We start from the raw sequence: 24,787 nt of genomic DNA, 5'->3' as shown, positions 1-24,787 counted from the left end.
AAACAGCCCGCATTTACCCGTGATGGGAGCAAGAGGTTTAGACCAGCTGATAACAATGGCGTTCTCCCCCACATCCTCCACTTCATGGTCAGAAGGGGCATCGGGAGCTATAGAAACAGACCAAACACAAGACAACAAGATGACATCAGAAGATGAAACATGATGACATAGATCAAGAAAGACAAAGAGGAAAAAATGCTCACCTGTGGTCTGAGAAGTGGTAAGGATCAGATTAGGCTCCCCTTGGTTAGTCACTTCATACACATTTACTGTGTACTTCCTGCCAGGGAGAAGATCACTGATGTTCACTGATGTAGCCGTATGAGGCAGATCTAGAAATGGATAAACAATTTAGCACCACAGCACCAAGAATCATTTGGTACATTCAAGTTCTACAAATCAATGTAGGCCAAAGGTAGACCAATGAACCACTGAAACCACACTTCAGCTGACCCAAGACAATGGGCTGTCCAGTCTGCCCTCCCTCTTCACTCAGCTCATATTCCACCCTGAACCCAGACACTGTGTCTGATGCAGACATCCATGAGATGACAAAGCTGCTGGACGTGATCTCAGTTACAGATTCAGAGGTGTCCACCACCGGAGGGGGGTGCGTGATCTCTCCCTCAAAGGTTGCCACTAGGGAAGAAAAGAAAAAGAGAACATTATTCAAACTGCTATGAAACGGCAGTTAACAAGCCATCATTACCAAGCCGTTTTGACCCACAGAACTGCTGCTCGCTGGATGCTTTTTGTTTTTCACACCATTCTCTATACACTCTAGAGTCTGTTTCACGTGAAAATCCCAGGAGATCAGCAGTTACAGAAATACTCAAACCAGCCCGTCTGGCACCAACAATCATGCCACGGTCAAAATCACTGAGATCACATTTTTCCACATTCTGATGGGGAATGTGAACATTAACTGAAGCTCCTGACCCGTATCTGCCTGATTTTATGAATTATACTGCTGCCACATGATTGGCTGGTTAGATGATTGCACTAATAAGTAGGTGGACAGGTGTACCTAATAAAGTGGTCGGTGAGTATATATTTTTTTCTTTTTATTTCGATGTAAATCGTGACCTGGACATGTTTCCGAGTATCACCTATATAGTGTAGATTGTGTACTGTACCTGTCAGTGGCTCCCCAGCAGTTGTAACCTGAACAAATACAGGCTCACTCTCCAGACTCTCTTCTATCGAGTAGATACTGATGTTGTAGAGCAGACCAGGGCGAAGGTCACCCAGGGTCACTGAGGTGGCAGTGTTAGGCAGGTTCAGCTCAGTGCTGCCAGAGCTACCTTCTTCAGATGGTGTGTAAACCACACGGTAGCCTAAAAAAACAAAAAGTTATGCATATAACTACTGTTCCCAGAAGGAGGTAAACGAGGTACAACACACTGAGTTTGGGAAATTGCACTCTTGTGTACTCTTACTGAAGACGCCTCTATTCATGCCTGAAAGGCCACTAACGCAAGGCGACTCCAGGTAGCCACGCACACCCTACAAAGACTTCCACAAACAGCGCCCAGAGGAGGGAGCGTAAACTCACAACCCATAGGACAGTGAAACTGAAGGGACACCTTGCTGTGAAATGCGTGAATGTTTTTGCTCTAGGTTGATATGCATTTGGGCTTAGCCACAATCACAGCTGACCACGACGAGCGTGAGGTGTTCATTCAGCGAGGCAAAGAGCTTAAGAACGACGGGTATGACGCAGGCGGTGGTATGTGTATACCAGCTGGGTGTGCAGGGCTACCCGGAGTCGCCTTGCGTCATTGGCCTTTCTGGTGTGAATAGAGGTGTCTTCATTGAAGGGTACGCGAGAGCACGATTTCCCATACTCGATGTGATGTACTGAGTGAACCGACTGAATGGGAACAAGATATATACAGTACTTGTCAGTATTTGTCTTAAGATGACAATGTTTTGTGTTTTGAGAGACAACCCTTGTTTACCCGTGATGGGAGCCAGAGGTTTAGACCAGCTGATCACAATGGCGGTCTCCCCCACATCCTCCACTTTATGGTCAGAAGGGGCATCAGGAGCTAATGAAACAGACCAAACACAAGCCAACATGACCACAAGAGAAGATTAAATATAATACAGTCAAATGCTGTGTGTAAGAGCATTTGTCAGTGGAAGGTACTCTGAATTAGTGTTAAGACAACATGAAAATCAGAAGGGACACTTTTTACTCTCAATATATGTGCCTGGTCTTATTGTACACAATCATTGCATGTTATTATATACTTTTTAATGTAAATCATGACCTGGACATGTTTCCACATATAACCCATATAGTGATTGTGTACTGTACCTGTCAGTGGCTCCCCAGCAGTGGTGACCTGAACAAATACAGGCTCACTCTCCAGACTCTCTTCCACTGAGTAGATACTGATGTTGTAGAGCAGACCAGGGCGAAGGTCACCCAGGGTCACTGAGGTTGCAGTGTTAGGCAGGTTCAGCTCAGTGCTGCCAGAACTACCTTCTTCAGACGGTGTGTAAACCACACGGTAGCCTAAACAAAGATGTATATACTTTTAAGCATTTGTCTTCAGCGTATAATTTGTGTATGGGTGAATGTGACATAACTGTAATGTTTTGTGTTAGACAGCCCATGTTTACCCGTGATGGGAGCCAGAGGTTTAGACCAGCTGATAACAATGGCGGTCTCCCACACATCCTCCACTTCATGGTCAGAAGGGGCATCGGGAGCTATAGAAACAGACCAACACAAGATAACAAGATGACATCAGAAGATGAAACATGATAACATAGAATAAGAAAGACAAAGAAAAAAAGGCTCACCTGTGGTCTGAGAAGTGGTAAGAATCAGATTAGGCTCCCCTTGGTTAGTCACTTCATACACATTTACTGTGTACTTCCTGCCAGGGAGAAGCTCACTAATGTTCACTGATGTAGCCGTATGAGGCAGATCTAGAAATGAAAAAACAAGTTAGCACCACAACACCAAGACTCATTTGGTACATTCAAGTTCTACAAATCAATGTAGGCCAAAGGTAGACCAATGAACCACTGAAACCACACTTCAGCTGCACATACTGACCCAAGACAATGGGCTGTCCAGTCTGCCCTCCCTCTTCACTCAGCTCATATTCCACCCTGAACCCAGACACTGTGTCTGATGCAGACATCCATGAGATGACGAAGCTGCTGGACGTGATCTCAGTCACAGATTCAGAGGTGTCCACCACTGGAGGGGGGTGCGTGGTCTCTCCCTCAAAGGTTGCCACTTAGGGAAGAAAAGAAAAAGAGAACATTAGTCAAACTGCTATGAAACGGCAAAAATTTAGATGGCTTCCAAACATTGGACTTTTCGATTCAGTGTCTTTTAATTCATTGATTCATTGATTCATTCTGTACAGTATTATCAATCAATTCACTCCTCTAAGTCTATGTCCCAACTGGCTCTCTGTGGTCAATGAACGAGAGGTGCCTAGTGGTCCCATCCGAAGAGGCATATAGTCTATTTCACGATCATTCACTTTCTTTGTTCCTCTGTGGTGGAATGAGCTTCCAACCTCCACACGAACTGCTGATACCATCTCAGCATTCAAGAACCAGCTGAAAACACATTTGTTCCACGAGCTCTTAACCAGTCAACACTAAATGCACTTACTATTTAACAATAAAATAAAAAAAATCCTTGTCTGTCTCTTTCTGCGCTAGCATCTATACTACGCCACTTTGAGAACTTGGCAGTGTGATAATGAAGATATTGTTGAACTTAAGCAATCTGTATGACAAATTGCTTAAGTTCCTCATTTGTAAGTCACTTTGGATAAAAGCATCTGTTAAATGACTAAATGCAAATGTATTGCACAAAAACCTTTTTTGGAATTTTTACTAACTCTGCACTACTGTGAATTTTTCTAAATAACACATTTTAGAATATATATTTTTTATTGTATTGTATTAATTTTTTTTACTGTACTGTATGGCAATGTTCCTATTCTGTGTTGAATGATGTAATGCCTAAATGTCCTCCAAGGGATTAATAAAGTACCATCCTATCCTCCTATTCTATCCTACGCAATGTCATCAATGAATGTGACGATGATAGCCAGCCACACAGGTGATGACCTACAGGAGCCATAGGTGGTGGTGAAGTCAAAGCGAGTGACTTCTCTACGTCCGAAGTGCAGAATGCTGATGAGTTGACCCTCGTAGGTGATTCCTGGCTTCAGTCCAGCGATGGTATAAGAGTTCAGATGGCCTGGAATAGTGACCTCCATCCACTGGTTATGGGTGTTTTTCTATTCAGAAATGAGTAAGTTGCAGCTCAATAGACTCCCTAACACAATCACATACTATTGTTTTGGCACAAGAACATATTGGGTACAGGAATGTAAAGTGTACAGCGGCTCAGAAGAGGCTCACCTGTCTCCATCTGAGTATGTACTGTGTGATGTGCGCAGAAGATGGGGCATTCCATTGGATGGGGTGTGAGTTGGGCTGGTTGCCAGATTCTGTTATAATCACCTGGACTGGACGATGACCACCTGATATACAGTATACAGACATGAGGATCTCAATCAATATAATTGTACAGGGCACCAAACAGGGTTCCAAAGATATTTGATATTTAAATCTATTTGGAGCCAAGGGCTTCAGCATTTTATAATACACATACTCTCAGCCACCCTATGAGCCACCCACACTTTTCTCACTGACCGTCTGATGCATATTGCTAATAAACAAACAAACTATAAAGTACTTTGTTGAGTACCATTCTAAGCTCTATTCTGATTGGCTGACTTCACACAACTTCAGTTATGGGCACACAGGATTTTTTATCAGTCCATCTGGAAACAAAGTGGAGTTAACAAGGTATCATTGTTGATTCAACAAGTACTTTTGAGCATGAAATATCACTGTATTGTTCCCAGTTTTTATGAAGTTAGTGGCCTCAAATAAAAGATATTAAAAGTTTTGTTTGAGGGAAGTTGTTGTTTTGTTAAATAAACTGTACTTTTGGATGGGCAACCATTTGAAGAGACATCTGTGCCATTAATTATTTATTGTCTGTTTTTAAACAGAAGTCTTTTATATAATAATTTTAAGATAAATCTGCTCCTAAATGAACAATGCTCTACTTTTGATGAATTACTGCTCATACAGCATTTATTAAATAAAATGAAATTGCATTTTTAAAAGCTATAAGCCATTTAATATGTTATCTGCCTTTTCCAACAGCTTAGTTATTGGTATCAGCAAAATCCATAATCAGTGGACCTTTAGACCTTATGAATTAATACTGTTTAAGTCTGGCTACACAAAACTGTAGAACACTATGCAAATAACTCTCAATGCTAATACTATAAAAACAACAAATACTGGTTATAATACAGCAGAGAGTATCTGAACAGTGCTTGCATAACAACTGGATACTGAGCAAAAATCAAATGACTGAATTAAGCATGTCAGAGGTGTTCTAGCATGATACTGTGGTCTGTTCCTTTTCGGAGACACTGTAATGGGAAAGTTACAGAGGTGTAATCAAGATCAGACCCTCCAAGACCCAGACCAAGACCAATACTAGACCCCCTAAGACCCAGACCAAGACTTGACCTCTCGAGACCCAGATCAAGACTAGACCCTTCAAGACCCAGATCCAGACCAAGACCTATCCTCCAGACAAAAACCTGTCGGTCCAAGAACCAGTAGGTAAACTTTAATGAACCAAGATGCTGAATTTATTGCAGCAATAATTTATAATATTCAGCAGTTATTTTTTTAACACCTTTTCATTTATTTTACTTAATTGAACAAGAAACAATAATTCAACAATCAAACTTTACCACCTTTTCGTTTCAGGTTTTCCCCATGACAATTAATAAAAGAAAAGTGTAAATATAGTGTAAGTATGTAAGTAATGTAAGTAAATAAACTTTATTAAATAATTGTGTTTCATATTCGTTATTAATATAACAAAATAACAATGTTTATTTTTAAAAATCACAGACATGTCTGTTGAGAGCATGAATGCAACGGCCAATCAGAGGTGTTTATGTTTCCACTGGCGCAGAAAACGTCTGCTCACCCCCACTCAACAGGCTAGATAGCTATCACTTTGGGTGTGTGTTTGTAAAATATAAAGCCAGTGTGTTTTGTCTATCATTGTTTTCAGAATATGATCAGTATTATCATCTTATATATGTGTGATTACAATTGGAAAGATGCCAGCTTAGTTTTCGAACACCCACAATGCACAAACATTGTTGATTTATTACACTTTTGCTTACCCATCCTAAGAATTGCCACAATGAATGCATGCAATCATCATTTGAAGTCTGTTTAAAGTCAGAAATATACACGATGTTGTGATTAGAGCACTGAATCTAGCAGAAACCCCAGCATTAAAGGCATATTTTAACCGCTTACGACAGACATCACTGCTTTCAGCTCACAGCGATTGGCTGCCGCACGTAGTGTTCATTTTAGGACATTCTCAGACCACAGTGTCATTTCTCAGACATCAGATTAAAAGGGTTCAGGTCTCAGGAAAAACACTGTCATGCCCAAGGTCTTGTACAATAAGGCATCATACCAAACTGCCTCAGACCAAAAGACATCAGACTAAAAGGCATCGGACCAAAAGGCATCGGACCAAAAGGCATCGGACCAAAAGGCATCGGACCAAAAGGCATCGGATCAAAAGGCATCAGACCAAAAGGCATCAGACCAAAATATATTAGACCAAAAGCCATCAGACCAAAAGCCATCAGACCAGAAGATATAAGACCAAAAGCCATCAGACCAAAAGGCATAAGACCAAAAGATATTAGACCAAAAGCCATCAGACCAAAAGGCATCAGACCAAAAGATATCAGACCAAAAGATATCAGACAAAAAGGCATCAGACCAAAAGCCATCAGATCAAAAGATATTAGACCAAAAGCCATCAGACCAAAAGGCATCAGACCAAAAGGCATCAGACCAAAAGGCATCAGACCAAAAGGCATCAGACCAAAAGATATTAGACCAAAAGGCATCAGACCAAAAGGCATCAGACCAAACGGCATCAGACCAAAAGATATCAGACCAAACGGCATCAGACCAAAAGGCATCAGACCAAAAAATATTAGACCAAAAGCCATCAGACCAAAAGCCATCAGACCAAAAGCCATCAGACCAAAAGGCATCAGACCAAAAGCCATCAGACCAAAAGCCATCAGACCAAAAGCCATCAGACCAAAAGCCATCAGACCAAAAGATATCAGACCAAAAGGCATCAGACCAAAAGGCATCAGACCAAACGGCATCAGACCAAAAGGCATCAGACCAAAAGATATTAGACCAAAAGCCATCAGACCAAAAGGCATCAGACCAAAAGCCATCAGACCACAAGATATCGGACCAAAAGGCATCGGACCAAAAGGCATCAGACCAAAAGGCATCAGACCAAAAGCCATCAGACCAAAAGCCATCAGACCAAAAGCCATCAGACCAAAAGCCATCAGACCAAAAGGCATCAGACCAAAAGCCATCAGACCAAAAGCCATCAGACCAAAAGGCATCAGACCACAAGATATCAGACCAAAAGGCATCGGACCAAAAGGCATCAGAGCAAACGATATCAGACCAAAAGGCATCAGACCAAAAGGCATCAGACCAAAAGATATTAGACCAAAAGCCATCAGACCAAAAGGCATCAGACCAAAAGGCATCAGACCAAAAGATATTAGACCAAAAGCCATCAGACCAAAGCCATCAGACCAAAAGGCATCAGACCAAAAGATATCAGACCAAAAGAGCATCAGACCAAAAGCTATCAGACCAAAAGGCATCAGACCAAAAGGCATCAGACCAAAAGATATTAGACCAAAAGCCATCAGACCAAAGCCATCAGACCAAAAGGCATCAGACCAAAAGATATCAGACCAAAAAGCATCAGACCAAAAGCTATCAGACCAAAAGGCATCAGACCAAAAGGCATCAGACCAAAAGGCATCAGACCAAAACATATTAGACCAAAGCCATCAGACCAAAAGGCATCAGACCAAAAGGCATCAGACCAAAAGATATCAGACCAAAAGCCATCAGACCAAAAGGCATCAGACAAAACAGTCACGGAAAAAGAATCTCATTAATTTTCAGAGCAAAACACAATTTTATGCTTTTTGTGGAGTCTACAGACACAGGTGACATATTTCTATATTACTGTAATTTACAAATGTAGAATTTAGGTTCTCATGTCTTTTTTGTTAGAAGGGATGTGATTGGTTAATGGTTGCCCTGGAACTACACAAAGGGAGAGCTTAATTTTGCTGTTTGGCTAAACTGAATGATTTTGATTTTATTAAAGGGATTGCTTATTTTATTTCATTTTGATTTATTTAATTGATATTTTTGTTTGTTGTTGATGTAAAAAAAAAAAAAAAAATCATAATAACCGACAACTTTGTTCTTTGATTTTGAGCCACTCCTTTCTTTGATTAAGATTAAAAAAAATTTAAACTTCATGAATTTTTCTTTTCAGGACTGTTGTTTAGACTGTTGTTTTACTACTGAGGATAGGATGATTATAATAACAATATTAATAATTATTATTATTTTTATTATTATTTTACTGAACTTATAATGTTTATATATTTGTTTACATACAGGCATCTTCAAGTTCTTTAGTTGGATGATAACGAAATTTAATCATTACTTTAACAAAATTATCTTTTAAAGTGTCAGATTTAATAAATAATGCATCAAATGAAGAAGTTATCCTGTGGTTTACTAAAATACTGTATAAGACAAAGCAAAAATGCCATAACTAAATTCAACTTGTTACATGAGGCTTAGCTTCATACACAAACTCTGCTATTAAATTATAAATTAAAAAGCTGTTCATAACATCCTAATATTTTATTGATGCACAGTTGAATGCTGTGAGTAGTGGAGATATGTTGGAAAAAAGATGAGTTTTAAGCAGCTCGCCAAATGTTGAAGACAAATAATAAATAAGTGTCATTGTATTTAATCAGTTCAGAGCTGCTGTCTCCTTCAGCAATAACGATTTACAGACTCTTTTTAAAGTTAAACATAATTCATGAAACTAATCTGGATCTCCCAGATGGGGCTTCTAATTCAAGCTGATAACACTCTGAATATCATTAGCAGCAAATTTACCTCAAGAGACTACAGAAATAATATAAATGTGTATAAATTACACCTAAAAGGACTTATTATTAAATTATTATAAATAGTATAAACTACTTACACTATTTTAAATGATTAAAAATAGGAGGATGTATTCATTAACATTAGATAACGTAGTAGTTAACGAACAATGGACAATACTTTTTCAACATTTACTGTATTAATCTTGATAAATGCTAATTTCACACAAGATAGGCCTATATGTTAATAAGTTAATTAGCATTAGATTAATGCATTGTGAACAAACAAACAATGAACAATGTTATTTTGATAAATTAACATTAAACATGCACTCAAGGCAAACACAAAAAAAAAAACCCGGAATGGAAACTTCAAAGTACAATATACTGGCTGTAGCATTGTTATCGGAGAAGCCAGTATTTCCACTTAGCATGTTTCATAATTCTCTAATGACATTTTATTTTCATTTTATGATTTAGTACAGTAAAAATATTACATATAGCACCTTTAACTCTCTTATTACTAAAGCTGCATATTGCCAATTTCCTTCACGATAAGAAACGCACAGTGACATATATTATGTTTCAATAATTCGCGAGCTGCAGCAAGCGTGCACACTTGAGGGATGAGCGTCCTAGCAATCGAGTGCACCTCAGCTGGGTACAGTCTCAGTCTCTCTCCCCCTTTGAATGGGACACGTCATGTGACTCATAGAAGAGGCGTTGACTGCACAGAGAAATGCCAGTTTCATAGTTTGTAGTTATTTACATGATTTGCTTCTGTATTATTTGAACTTTAATAAAGCTATAACACATTAAATATAACTGCTTTAAAGATGTAACGCTGGGTGTTTCATTTAAAGACACTCAACATAGATGGCTCTGCTTATTCCACAATGAAAGTGCTTCTTTATTTACTTATTTTATATTTTTGCATTATAATTTATATTCATACTTTGCAATATATATCACCTGGATCTGTGAAAGTTTAGAGTGCATCTGGACTGTGAGCTGTGTTTTCTTCCTCTCCTCAGTCAGGCGGCGAGATGGATTCCGATGGGCTGGGAATAGATTCCGAGCCGTTGGGAATTGAGAATCGACTCCAAAGCTGGAGTCGATTCCTTTCGGGGAAACCGGTTGGTATTTTCGGACTGTGTTTATTTCCTCAACCACTGAACTACTACACATTTCAGAAGTCTAACAGCACTAAAACAATTTACAGAAGTCTTACAAATGACTGCATCTTGAGTCTTTTGTAGTCCGTCAGCATCTGTATATCCACTCCGTTTGTTCATCTGTATGAAGCAATCACACAAGCCCTTCAACACTTCTGCTTTCCAGTATAGTCTGTCGGGATTTTACTTTGGATTAAATTTATAGTCAATTACAAACCGTTCTCATTCCCTAAGCGTCAGTTTTTGACGCGTCAGTTTTTGATGCCTTGGGAGTGAGAACGTGTTAACATGCCAAATTTGTGACAGTAAATTGGCAAACAATAACAACTTTCCCGATGTTACAACACAAGTCTGCAACAAGGAGATGGCAGAGTTCAGTTATTGTCCCAGTTCACATTAATATATCAGTAGGTTAAAGTTTAAATATTCAATGTGCTGCACTTATAAAAACAAGAATCTAATGCTTCTCTACTTGTTCTCAAGATTTTTACAGTGTTTTAAAACCTTTTGCATTAAAACACTGTAAAAATGTGTAGGGTGGATTAGGGTACTGTGGGACACCTAAGCTCCAGTGCATTTATCTCTTCTTTTACAACATTAAAGTGAACATGATTAGTGTTGAATCCAAGCAGGGGTGTCAAGAGATTGAAATCACGTGACTTTGCGGAAGTGATGTCATAAATGTGTGCGGGAATCGTCAAACAGGAAGTACCCCTTGTGAAGTCCACTCAAAGGTCAATGACATAGGATTTAGACAAAATTAATGTTAAGGATATAAATCTGTTATAAATTAAACAATGTTCTAAATTATAAAATTATGTTTATGATGTATTTGTACATCAAATGATGCAATAATATTGTGAAAATGTGTTAAAGTATTTTCTATTTGTAGCAATCTTTGTCATCCCACTTTAGAAAAGGTTGTTTCGAAAGTGGGACAGCATGTTTTGACAAATGTGGGACAGTCATATATACTACATTATTCAATTGAAAAAATATGCATTGGGAAAGTTAAATGCCCTACATGAGATATATATATATATATATATTAACTAGCCTACATTTACACCATTTCACATTAAAATAATTTTATAAAATCAACTTCAAAGACACAAATTTTAAATACACGTTATTATATATATATATATATAATTCTTTTTTTTTTTATATTGTATGAAATAAACCTGGATTGTTAAACAAAACTGAAGTTTATTGTTTGGACATTTTATTCAGTGTACAAAAGGTAGTGGACAATTACTGTACATTATAATTTAAACCTCTTTCTAAACAATGATGAGTGGTAACAGCTAGTGGGGTGAAAGGTGGTAATGATTCAGGGGGGCCCACGACAAATTAAAATTTTTATTATTTTAATTGGTAAGGGGCCCAGAGCAATATATAGTCAGGGGCCCCAGAATTACTTGCAACGGCCCTGGTAACAGACAATTTCAATGTAGGTAAAATGGTGCTTTTAATAAGATTATTTGCGGTAGTTCTTCGAAATATAGCCACATCTACTCAAACTTCCCTCAGATATATCTCATGGGATTGAAGCATTGCGTTTTGGTATGTAGGCCCTGACTTAATTTTAGAATGGACCTATTAATAGTAAATGTTGTTCATGCTATTATAAATAGTGCAAATAACACGCTGTAGTGAGCTGTTTATTATGAGATTTAACTTGACCTTCCGTTTTTCTTTCTTTCTGGAACCGACTCTGAATCGGAAAGAGTTGATTCCCAAATTTCTGGAATCGAACAGCACTAAGCTGCAGTGCTGCTCTCGCACGTCATCATAAGCATTTAATGTGATCTCATATTATGTTAAATGAGATCAAAGGACTATTTGACAATGAAATTTTTTGTCGACAATTTTTTATTGTCAATGTTGTCAATAACATCGACTAATCGTTTCAGCCTTAGTTATTAATAGCGATTACAATATCTAGGGAAATAACAGCCCAATCTCATGAAAAGTCGTACATAATTTATGAGGTGTGATGTCACACGATTTTGTTCACATAAACTCATACAACTTCATCACGTGCAAATTCCCAGACGTCTAATGTGGAAGTAAGCGCGTGTTTCGCGCACGAGGCATAAGGACATGCTTATTAATATTATGCCCTTACCCAAACCCCTTATCTAAACTTAGCCAATCAGTAGAGTGTGTAAACATGATAGGAAGCTGTTGTGTGTGACAGAAGCAAGTAGTTGTCGAGTATTAGATGGAAACGATGTCCAGCGACGTCATTGGCTATAGCGAAAGTCGTAGGAATTCAAACGAGTGCAGTCGCACAATATCATACGAATTAGCCAAATTTAGAAAAGTCGTACGAATCCTGACAATTTCGCTGTGAGAGTGTGTTGGAAATAGACCATAGTTCTTTCTCTTACATTCATGTGATGAGCGAGACAAAGCTTGTCAATGTCAAAGCATACATGATGACACAGAGGCAGAAGTACTTGCAAATTCACAGTAATGGTGAAGATGCCACGCCAACTAGTGGTTGAAATAATTATTGCATTTAGTGCACTGGTAATACACTGATACAATAAGCTGAGACCCAGATCCAGACCAAGACTTTAAATGTTGAGACCCAGACCAAGACACTGATTAACAAGACCCAGATCCAGACCAAGACCACGTGTATATGGTCTCAAGAGGTCTTGAAACCAAGACCACAAGATCAAGACTCCAACTCTGGAAAGTTAACACTACTCTGTGAGATTCTTACCACAGTTTCAGCACTGAGACATAAGGGAGAGAGGACACACACTAACTCATGCTTTCAAAGCTTTAAATACAGCGGACAAACCTCAGCAACATGTTACTTTTCTGAAGTGGTACTAATGTGGTACTAATATTATTTATCCAACAAATTTCCCAACACTGTTTTTAAAACCTATTTTCCTTCAAACGACTTCTAGCCTCATATGGCAATATCACCAAATTGCCTCTGATCCAGAGCTTTCATTTCAATCTGGTCCCCATTTCTCCCAATTACTGCCATGACAGCCCACTGGCTGGGTAGTCTGTATACAGCATTTAAAACTCACTTAGTCTGTGTTATGTTCCGCCAGCCTGCACCAACCTAACCCCCACTTTTCCCAGCCCTCTAACAGCAGGGTGCCATTACTGAGGGTTATTGCTCTGGGGTTGCCTCTACTAACATCAAGCAAAGGAAACACTTTAGACTCCAATAAGCTGTCAGTAATGTAGAAAAAAATAGAGATTATTAATGGAGAGAGAGAGAAAAAAAAAGTTCTGAACTTGAGTCAACAATGTCATTAACAATGGAAACTATATAATCGCTGAATGACTTTACAGATGCCATGGCAAGGCAAGCAGAAAAAATAACAGGTTTGGTTGAAATTCAAGCAAATTCCCAGCACAAGCTGAAAGAAACTCAAAGGCAAACAAACTACACCAAAAGGGTCGTGGGGGGTGATTGAGACAGCTGTGTAGTGTTTGTCTTTCCCCATGCAGAGAACTTCAAAGACGGCAAAGTCACAGACCCACCCAAATCAAATGGATGAGGGCATCTGAAAGCCAACATCCTTGACACTGCTAGAGGAAGAGCATTTGTCGTAAGTTATAAAGTAAAAGATCACAAGGAAAAGCAAACACTAATTGCAAAACACCTGGGAGAAAAGGCAAACAGCACCCTTGCTCTCAGTAAACATCTGGAAGCCTTTGACTTCCAAACCTCACCCCTCCCCACCCATGCCCGCAAGACTACTTATAGCAGTACACAGCGTGACCGACGTGCTCGAGTGAGAGAACATATGCCCCATAACATATCTCCCAAAAAGATGCCATTTACTCACCAGGGAAAGATTGCTGAGGCTCGCATCTTAACTCTCCAACCCCATTTCCATAGCAGTAACATCTGTAGTGGATTCCCTGAATAACTTTGTCCCAAGATTCTCCGATCTGATAGAGTGCTCTAGTCTCAGGCTCCTGGCAGTGATCTGGAAATGGAAATCAGAGTAACATGGTCATTATCGAATGAAGAAGCATTCTAATTGTTTCAAGAAATGTTAAAGCAAATGTCCCATTTCCTCAATGTCTTCCTCCTAATACCAGTACCCACTCCAAAATGCCCTCACCCTCTTTTCTAATGATCAAAAATGTAGAGTAAATGGAGATAACTGATGCTCACCGATAACGTCACACTTCCAGCTTCCACGGCCTTGACCGAAACAGGTACAGTTCATCATGTAGCCTTCATCGTGTTGTTTAGTGAAAGTCTGGTTTACATCATAGGTCAAATTATCCACAATGCACTGGTCTGAAAGAGGAAGAGACACTAACATAATGGATTCCTCCACTAGTCATGTGACTTTACCACATCCAACCCAGGAAAGGGAGCAAGAAATAAAGTTATTTCCTGTCCTTAATACACATACAGCTGTGACCTCTCACCTTTGAGTTGTGAGTAGGCAATGCAGCTCCATTCTCCACGGCCATTGCCCACACATGTACAGCGCATCATGTGACCCAGAACATCATGACGTCTGTCCCACTGATCACCCACACGATACATCACACCTTCATTGGTGGTACACACCTCCTCATGGGCTAATGGAAATAGATCAACATGACCAATTACATCAGTCATATCAAACTATGAACCTGGATCAAATGCAACTACTCCTACCCTAAAACAATGTATGCATTTTACCAATACTGGCTAAACTAAAATTCAAGTCTTTTTTTTAATTACACACTTATTAAAAGCCCCTGTGATATTCTTTTGCTCCATTCACAAACTTCTGGCAACCAAATGCTACTCAACTCTGCTGCTTAATATTATCTAACCTTTAAAGTTTCAAGGAAATTCCAATAAGACTGGTATATATTTGTTTTGGAAGTAAGAACATTTCCAAAAAAAAAAAAAAAAAAAAAAAAACTCTCTAAGTCCTTCAAAGAACAAGAAAAAGTATTAAGTATTGTGGGAGCCATTCAAAATTAATGGGAACTTGATGTACAAAAGTTAAAACCACTAAAGTTCAAATCAGGGTGTGCTAATAGATCAATACACTTTTAGTTTCTTAATGGCAAATAGATTTCTGAATAATTCATCAGCTAAACAATTTGGTGGTCAGTTAAGGCAAAACAGCCTAAACTAATGACCATCGATTTATAAAGCTCAAGGCAGTTCCTCACAAATGGCCTTATTGTCTTAACTGGTAGTTATACCATATCTGGGTAATAAAAAAAGGGATGAGAATGGGGAAATAGCTTCAAGGTTAAAAGTGGAGGAGGCTGCACTGAACCCAACTGCTCTGGAGGCCAGCCAGATGTATATGCTTCACTGCCAGCTAGACTCTGGGACCAAGCCAACCTCCTTCTGTCTGCAGCCCAACACAGCAGAGATGGACAGAAATGTTTGCATAAAAAATGGCTGCTGCTTCTAAAGGACAATTGTTAAATGTTCTCTCCTATTGACAATCAGCAGACACATTCAGTACTTCATTCAAAACTACAAACAGTGGCCCCAAATAGTATTACACTTATGACACAATTAAAAATACATGAATATCTTTGCATTTTATGGCAAGTGCCATTTATTTTAAAGAAAGATAGCACTAGCTCACTTTTCCAGCAAACATTTCACAAAAAGAAGTTTGTTAGGTTTAAAAATTTTAAAACAACAGATATATTGATCAAAATGAAGACAAAAGTATTTAGACTAAAGAGGACTGTCTTGTTGTGAAAAGATAGTGGAACATGTCCATATTTAATGTTATGAACTAAACGTGTGGTTACTCTGCTAGGACACCTGTGTGAACTTGAGGGGAACTGACTTCTACTAAAAAATCACCTTGAGACCAGTTGGTTAAACATAGATAAGAAGAGTAAAGTTTGTTCTGACAAAAGATCTAGCACCATTTGTTTGCAGATGCCACTAGGTTTGATATTTGAATGACAATTGTCCTTGTGCAGAGAGACAAAAAAAAATCCTTACCCCCTACAAAACAAACACTACATTGCAACACAAATAGCAGCCCCACCTTCCACATATTTTCAATCACTAAATCTCAGCACTATCAATAAACTCCCCAGGGTTTACCTGGGCCTAACTGGCACCTTCGTGACAGAGACACCATCAAGCTCAGTCAGAAGTAGGCATTTATGCAAATATGGCTGAATACGTGCTGAGTGATCTTTTGTTCAACATTGTTAACATCCTCATCTTAACTGTTACCAGATCACATCCCGCAAAGACCACAAGGTAATTGGAAAGTCTGTGAGACATTGTGCGTAATGACACTTCTAACTTTCCAATCTTTTTCTAATATGCATCTTGAAATTGGCAGTGGGAGTCAAGACAAGCAAAGATTTAACAAACATGGACTGCAGCCTCTCGCAGTATCTTTGGAAAAGTTGAAGATAAAATGTTTTGCTCAAGGTTATTCATATCCAGAACAGTTGCAGGCTTGAAATGCTTTAATAATATAACTCTCAAGCCTCCTTTGTGCTAAGTCCTAATCAGCTCCAACATCTATTGGTAGTGAAAAAAACGGCACTTACCTGCCATGGGGCAGAAGCCAAAGCGCTGCTCTCTGTCATAGTCGTAAGTGGTGCCACACCATTTCATGCCATCTCTTCTGCCATCAGCAGTGCAGTCAGTGTAGTTACGGCCATTGTACAGGAATGGGAAGTGGCACAAGGCACCATTGGAATTTCCTCCTCTGGTTGTGACCAAAACTAAAAGATATATTTACCCATCAGTGAGAAACAAGTAAATAAGTAGTCAATTTAACAGAATCTTTTTATACCATATAAATAATTATATACTGTATTACATGGACAATCACTCTAGAGCAACATAAGGTTAAGTGCCTTGCTCAAGGGCTTAATTGTCATGGCTCATGGCTTGTTCCTTACGGGGCCTGAACTAGCAACCTTCCTGTTATCAGCCATGAGCCTTAGCTACACTAACCCACACCACATCGATCCTCTTTATGATGCATACGAGTCAATATGAAACTTGTCTGACACGGATAAGTGAAAACTATGTAGATAACTGGAGATTTTTAAAGATGCACTCAGCAATTTAACACCTAAGATACCCCTAGGTTATGGAATGCTCTTCTGCTTGTTAAAAATGCTCAAACGTTTAACGTGGAAACTGCTAAAAACTCATCTTTTTTAAAAGCTGGGTGTTTATTCAGTTACGTATTGCTTAATTGTTCTTTGTCATGATCCCCCCCACCCCCACATGTTGTATTTTTTCCATATTGTAGTGCTTAGGGTATGAGAAAAGCGCATTATAAATAAAATGTATTATTGTTATTATTGTTACCTAAGCAACTTCCTAGCAACACCCTAGCAACCACACAAAACACCCTAGCAACCACCTTGCAATGCCCTAGCGACCACCCAGAACACCCTAGCAATGCCTAACTGCCTAGCAACGCCCTAGCAGCCACCCAAAACACCATAGCAACCACCTAGCGACGCTGTAGTAACCATCCAAAACACCCTAGCAAACAGCCTAGCAACTGCAGAACATCACAGAGGCATGGGTTTGGGCTCTTTTGACTCAAGGAAGTTTACTGTGTTTTTACGCCCACGGCATTTTTCAATTGTATTTCTGTGTGAACATGCACCAGATGGACATTTGTGACCGATTGGCAACGTTTTGCTGTTTTTTCAGTGTCACAAGCATTAGTGCCTCAAGTACTGTGTCATCTTTGACAAAATGCATCTCAAAACACCTGTGTTCTGTTCTATTTCTTGTGCTGCGCCTAGCTTTTTTAACACAAGAATGCATACAACACCTAAGGCAACTGATATGACTGGAGTCTAATCTCATGTGAATCTACATTCATTTAATATATTTTTAAAATGTACTATATATTTCTTGATGTAAAACATTTTTAATAAGGAAAATATTACTGAAATCACCTTTAAGCTATGAGTACACTTAAAACTAGTCTAAACAAACTAGAAAATTAAACTTGTTACTAAGCAATCCATTTTTTTATTCTCACCATTGTTCCCAGTACAGAAGGAGTGCTTGTAGTCTTTCTCAAAGTCAGACGAGGTGCTGCACCAGAGCTGTCCATCACTGCGGCCCTCAGAAGTGCAGGAGTAAAAAGTTTTTCCCATGAACACAAAAGGGAACACACAAGGCTGGCCATTTGAGCTACCGCCATACACCTGAGAATGGCCCCCTGCATACACACACATCACATGTGATACAATGAAAAACTAAGATATGCCAATTCAGTCATATAAAACAGCTAACAAATATAATGAATGAAGTCACTAACCCCACTCTTCACAGCTGACACCATTCCCCAAGCACGTACACAACAACTGTGTGCTGCCTTGGGTCTTGATCCAGCGCATGCCCAGGAAGTAGGAAACATCTGCATCTGTCAGACAGGTTCCCTCTGCTGGTTTCTCTGGCACTGCCACAGGGTGGAATCCTGCAGACTGGACATTGGTAATCACTCGAGACCCAGTACCTTGTGCACAAATAACAAGGATACAGATTTTGTCTCCACATTCCTCCATGTGTCTTAGGTGAGTAAAGGAATAGTTCATCCCAAATGACAAATTATCATTTACTCACCCTCGTTTTGCTCCAAACCCATTTGCTGTAATTTATTTTGCTTGAAACATAAAAGGAAAATTTGAAGAATCTTCACACAGCTCTTTTTCATACAGCGATAGTTCATAGTGATCATGTATGACAGACTCCGAAAAGAAAAAAAGAAAAACAAGGAAAAAAAAAACACTACAATAGTAGTCCATTGTGCTTGTGTGCTATATTTTAAGTCTTCTGAAGTCATATGATAGCTGCATCATAGGCGCCATAATTGATTTGAGAATTGCAGCGCAGGGGAGGATTATCAGTGAATAATTTGTTAAATACTGCTCAACGCATAAGTTATTGTGTTACTTTTTTTTTTTATATTTTCCATTTTGGAGCTTGACAGTCATGGTCACTATGAACTGTTGTATAGGAAAGAGCTGCAAGAAGATTCTACAAAATTCTCCTTTTGTAATATACAGGTTTGGAACGACATGAAAGTGAATACATTTTCAAAAATACAACACAGAATTTTCATTTTTGAGTGAAATATTCCTTTAAGAATAGTATTAACGTGAGCTCCTTACCCAGGCTAGTACTGTGCAGTGACACGTGTCTCTCGCATTTCCACTCTCCACGCCCATTCCCAGTACACAAACACTGTAGCACATGCCCGTGAGCATCTGTTTTGCTCCATGTGTCTCCAATACGGTAAGAAGTCCGCATGTCCTGGTCATTACAGTGGTCTGTGTTGCACAACACACAAAATCATATGTTTCTCACCTGCAAAAATCTCTTTAGGACTGTGTTGCTCTTCTTCTAAATAACAAAATAACTGGTCATGCTTTCTTGGATACACTATTTAAAAAAAGCCACTTTAGGCTACAATGTCCTGGCAATGATGCCAGAGAGTTTAACTGCACTGGTTCTGAGTGGATAATTCAAGTGCAATCCAACTGGACAATGGAAGATTGGGATTGAAAGTATGCATTGTTTGCACTGTTGCACTACTCTAAAAAAGGTGAAGTGGTTTTCCTACTTTTAGATGTGCATGTGATGCGTCCATTTCCTTCCCCTAGACAGGTGCAGTCCATGATCATCCAGTCTTGGTAAGGTTTCTCCCAGGTCTCACCAACCATATAGGACGTACCAGCTGAATTGTCATAACAGCGCTCCGCTATCAAGCATATGAAAAAAAGGACAGAAAAGGGACTTAACATCTGTACTGGTAGATGTTCAGAGTTTCAACTCTAACATGATGCATTTCAGCACCGTTTCTTCATTCCCGATCCTAATATGATTGATTTAAAGGGATAGTTTACCTAAAAATTCTGTCATTATTTACTCAGCCTTATGTCGTTCCAAACCTGTATGTTGCTATTATGCTGAATAATGACATAATATATGTTCTTCACACAAAGCAATCATAGGGCTTCAAAAGACTTGGAATATAGTACATAAGATGTATGGACTACTTCTTTGATAGCTTGAGCTTAACAGCCCCCTCTTACTATGAACTCTCATTGTACAGGAGCTGCACAAAGATTCTTCAAAGATTTTTTACTTTTGTGTTTGTTTGTTTTTTGGTAAAAAGCTCACCAACAGGTTTGCAGGCCCACTCTCCTTTCCCATTGCCTAAACAGACACACTCCAGCATGTAGTCCCCAGTGTCATGGGGTCTCCTCCAGGTGTCTCCAATCTTGTAAGATTGCCCTCCCTCATGACAGCGGTCTACAACAGATGCCAATTTGGTAAACAACAGCACAAAACCAATACGTAAGATTCCCAAACTGCAGTAAAGTACAGTGAAGGAAAGTTCCAGTCTACTCACTTGCAATGGTGCAACTGATTTTCCCTCGACCAGAGCCAATGCAAGTGCAGTCCCAGATCATCCCGTCTTTGGGCCTCTCATAAGTCTCTCCAACTCGATAGGAGCGGGCATTTACTTTATCATAGCAGGTCTCCTCAGCTGGGAACACACATGCACATTGTTCTTTTCACTATTCACCATCTTAAAGATGTCATATTTAATAAACCCTGTCTACAGTCCTCAGTGTGTGCTATATTTATGCAAAATGTATAAAAACATTATATGAACTAAATATTCAATCAAATCAGGAAATATTCTTCAGCTTTACCACACCATTTGGCCAATAAATTTCCATTAAGCTTCCTTGATTTTTTCGAGAGGAATTTTAAAGGTGCTTCCAGTAATTTTTTGTTATATATATCGTCTTGGACTTATGCTGACACCTAGTGGCACCGATGCAGCAACCTTTAAACACAGTTCACTAGATGAAGCGAGTGGTATGAACCCTTTTCAGACTTTCAGGTTTTAGAACATGGAAGTAAACAACTGCAGGGTAAACTTTGATAGCGGTGAATGGGAGGCCATGCCAAATATATTTGTGCTTTCACATTTGTTCCAAAAACAAAACAAACCGCCACTATTACATTTCTACAACTTTCCAAATGAAGAAAAAAATTGACTGATGGATTACAACCATCAGAAGAGAGAACATGGCAAATTTACCATCACTATCTTCGCGACCTCCAGTATTTAAGCAAACTTCTGTCATGCTCTAATCCATCACATTCACTACGATCACAAAATGCCAGCCTGTTAATTATACCTGGAATATCAAAATCCACAAAAGGAGGTAGATCCTTTTTCTATTTGGCTCCTAAACAATAGAATAGTCTTCCTAGCATTGTACAGGACTGAGACACACTTTAAGACTAGACTTAAGACACATCTCTTCAGCCAAGCTTACACCTAATTTATCCTTGGACTTTGACTTGTACTACACATTGATAAATAATATTGGTTTTATATTCAGGCAGTTTAGCCAGAGGGGAAGCCCAGTGAGTCTGATTTCTCTCTAGGTTATTTTTTGTCCATTAACTACATTTCTTAACTTAACATTACAGACATTACAGCATCAATTTCTGTTACAGCATCATTTTCTGTAAAGCTGCTTTAAACAATGTGTGTTGTGAAAAGCGCTATACAAATAAAAATGACTCTCCACAGCGGTGTTAGAAACCTCATCCCATCTGTGGTAACTTGTATTTTAAAACTATTTTCAGGGTAATATAATACAAAGTATAATGTTATAAATGTACACTACATCATTTAAAAAACTGTAAATAAAAAAATAAATAATAAAATAAAGTTTGATAGATTTACGCTGCTAAATCTGGCGAAAAAGCGTCATCACAGTCTGTGAAAAGGGTTAATTCGGCTGGTCATGTGATCCTAGCATGGCAGCCCCTATGAGGGGACCCTCTCCATGTACAATAAAACAGCTTTTATAAAGTTACTGACAGGATTGGAGTCTTCATCTCATGTGACTGCTCGTGATTTGATACATATGTTTCCATTTCTTTAGAAGTAAAACTTTTTAATGAGGAACAAATTACTGAGTGCACCTTTAAGCATCATTTTACAGAGATTGCACATAACTAGAAAAAATAATACAATGTAAAAAAAATGAATATATGTATACTACGTAGTATCCAACTCCCATTACTTTTTAAGATTTTATTTATTTCCATGACTTTTCCCAGTTCCCTGATACTTCCAGGTTTTCCATGTCCCGAAAGTCCAAACTTATTTGGAGGAACTTACCTTCAGGCTTTGATTTACATTTAATACCAGAGACTCCGTGACAAGTGCAGAGCAGAGTGCTGCCCAGATAACTGCGCTCCCACTGCTCTCCAAGTCCATAAAACTGACCATTTTCAACACAGCCATCTGCAGAGGACACAATAGAACCCTTCTGAGCTCTAAAACATTTCTCAACAAAAAACCATGGTCACTTAAAAAGGAAAAACAGAAACCCTGATGTGCATTTGCACAAACGTATCGTTCAAAGTCGTAAGATGTATTCATTTTACATTTGGTTTCTTTGCGTGCGTAAAACCCCAATGATGCGACTAAATGTTTAGTTCTCTCAATGCACTTCAATGTAAACAAAAGCAGACAAATGGGTGATGACAGATCAACCTACCTTGGGAAACGGATGACACCGAGTGTTCCTGAGCTTGTCTCCTATGTTTCCCCGTCCCTTTCGGCAAACACTGCACAGCGCAGGCGAGCAAAGCCACTGCCAGCGCCGTGCCCAAAGGTCCACCGGACATTTTCACAGGTGAGATGAAACAGAAGTTGTACAACAACAGTTAAATCTTCCTTTCTTGGGTATAGAGTCTTAAGGTGACGACCTACACTTGCTGAGGTTTCCAGATTCCAGGTTTGGCAGCTGCTCCAAGTAACTAAGTTCCCTCTGCGTTGCGCTTTTTCTGTACGTCCTGCCCCTCCTACTCTCTTGCGCACCTCTGCAGAGAGCTCAGATGTGCGGAGAGCTTTTATTTAACCTCCACATTCCGCCCGGGAGGAGGAACTACCCCTACACACGAGTAGGAGAGCGAAAGCGTCACCTAGCCATACAGAAACCCAATTTTCTTCTTTTTTCTTTTTGGCTAAAGCTATCAGGCACTGTCAGTGCAGTGCACTCACTTTCTGTTTTATATCTAATTAATAAAAATACTCCAGCGTTCAATAAATGACCCAAATCCATCCGTTCCATTTTAAGAAAGTGCGTGACTGTACTAATCTAATAGAGAATAATACAGTTGAAGTGCATGGAAGTCCCATGTCCCATTCACAGATGGCTCAGGGCGCTGAACCCATATGAAACCAATTAGAGAACCTCTCAACTTCATTAATACTTCCTCACCAATAAAACAAAGTTTATTCTCAGTTTTGTATCACCCTCAGAGAAATAATGTGAGAGAGGATAAGGCAGATGCAAGCTGTACTGTGAATATATGATTAATAATTTAGGCTCTTACAAATGGCCAGTAGTCACTTCCATATTACATGTGTCTGATAATGTAAAAAGTACTGTAATTCACAGATAGGTGGATCTATAGAATTATATCTATATTGAAAATAAATGGAGTCAAAGAGTCAATTCCATCATCTCCAGCAGCTGGAACCAGGAATCGGAATTGACTCCAAAAAACTCAAAATCAAACACCCCTAGTGTGTACTTTGTAACTCCCATGGACTTAATTATTTGACATACAAATCACAATAATGGTGAAAACCAAAAAACAACATATTAAGTATAAGAGGAGCTCTGAATAATCACAAAATGACAAATAACTCAAGTTACAACATATACAATAACAGCAGTGTAAATAAAATCAGCAAACAGTAAAGCTCTAAGCAGCACATACAGGTGCATCTCAATAAATTAGAAAGTTGTGGAAAAGTTCATTTATTTCAGTAATTCAACTCAAATTGTGAAACTCCTGTATTAAATAAATTCAATGCACACAGACTGAAGTAGTTTAAGTCTTTGGTTCTTTTAATTGTGATGATTTTGGCTCACATTTAACAAAAACCCATCAATTCACTATCTCAAAAAATTAGAATACATCATAAGACCAATAAAAAAAACATTTTTAGTGAATTGTTGGCCTTCTGGAAATTATGTTCATTTACTGTATATGTACTCAATACTTGGTAGGGGCTCCTTTTGCTTTAATTACTGCCTCAATTCGGCATGGCATGGAGGTGATCAGTTTGTGGCACTGCTGAGGTGGTATGGAAGCCCAGGTTTCTTTGACAGTGGCCTTCAGCTCATCTGCATTTTTTGGTCTCTTGTTTCTCATTTTCCTCTTGACAATACCCCATAGATTCTCTATGGGGTTCAGGTCTGGTGAGTTTGCTGGCCAGTCAAGCACACCAACACCATGGCCATTTAACCAACTTTTGGTGCTTTTGGCAGTGTGGGCAGGTGCCAAATCCTGCTGGAAAATGAAATCAGCATCTTTCAGCAGAAGGAAGCATGAAGTGCTCCAAAATTTCTTGGTAAACGGGTGCAGTGACTTTGGTTTTCAAAAGACAC

At 39.0% G+C, this 24,787-nt stretch overlaps 1 protein-coding gene across 2 annotated transcripts in view; it reads right to left on the bottom strand.

Moving 5' to 3' along the window:
• The window catches only part of LOC127448301 (fibronectin-like), a 58,191-nt gene extending 35,023 nt beyond the window's left edge, over positions 1–23,168 (bottom strand). The window contains exons 1-23 of one of the 2 annotated variants that reach the window (XM_051710727.1): positions 22,883–23,168; positions 22,501–22,626; positions 20,701–20,838; positions 20,469–20,600; positions 19,909–20,046; positions 19,457–19,615; positions 18,604–18,801; positions 18,322–18,504; positions 16,856–17,032; positions 14,744–14,899; positions 14,481–14,609; positions 14,146–14,289; positions 4,408–4,529; positions 4,115–4,283; positions 3,074–3,259; positions 2,815–2,943; positions 2,632–2,721; positions 2,324–2,524; positions 1,962–2,051; positions 1,137–1,337; positions 454–639; positions 204–332; positions 18–107 (exon numbers count right to left, since the gene is read on the bottom strand). In XM_051710727.1, coding sequence (XP_051566687.1) covers positions 18–107; positions 204–332; positions 454–639; positions 1,137–1,337; positions 1,962–2,051; positions 2,324–2,524; positions 2,632–2,721; positions 2,815–2,943; positions 3,074–3,259; positions 4,115–4,283; positions 4,408–4,529; positions 14,146–14,289; positions 14,481–14,609; positions 14,744–14,899; positions 16,856–17,032; positions 18,322–18,504; positions 18,604–18,801; positions 19,457–19,615; positions 19,909–20,046; positions 20,469–20,600; positions 20,701–20,838; positions 22,501–22,626; positions 22,883–23,012 — 3,403 coding nt within the window. In that variant the 5' untranslated portion in view covers positions 23,013–23,168. The remainder of the gene's footprint in view (positions 1–17; positions 108–203; positions 333–453; positions 640–1,136; positions 1,338–1,961; positions 2,052–2,323; positions 2,525–2,631; positions 2,722–2,814; positions 2,944–3,073; positions 3,260–4,114; positions 4,284–4,407; positions 4,530–14,145; positions 14,290–14,480; positions 14,610–14,743; positions 14,900–16,855; positions 17,033–18,321; positions 18,505–18,603; positions 18,802–19,456; positions 19,616–19,908; positions 20,047–20,468; positions 20,601–20,700; positions 20,839–22,500; positions 22,627–22,882) is intronic. The other variant, XM_051710728.1, reaches the window with a different exon arrangement.
• Between the last annotated feature and the right edge of the window lie 1,619 nt (positions 23,169–24,787).

Source organism: Myxocyprinus asiaticus, chromosome 11 (genome assembly GCF_019703515.2).
Source record: "Myxocyprinus asiaticus isolate MX2 ecotype Aquarium Trade chromosome 11, UBuf_Myxa_2, whole genome shotgun sequence".
Lineage (NCBI taxonomy): Eukaryota > Metazoa > Chordata > Actinopteri > Cypriniformes > Catostomidae > Myxocyprinus > Myxocyprinus asiaticus.
Note: the sequence above shows the minus strand (reverse complement) of the source record. Positions and strands in the feature narration are given on the sequence as shown.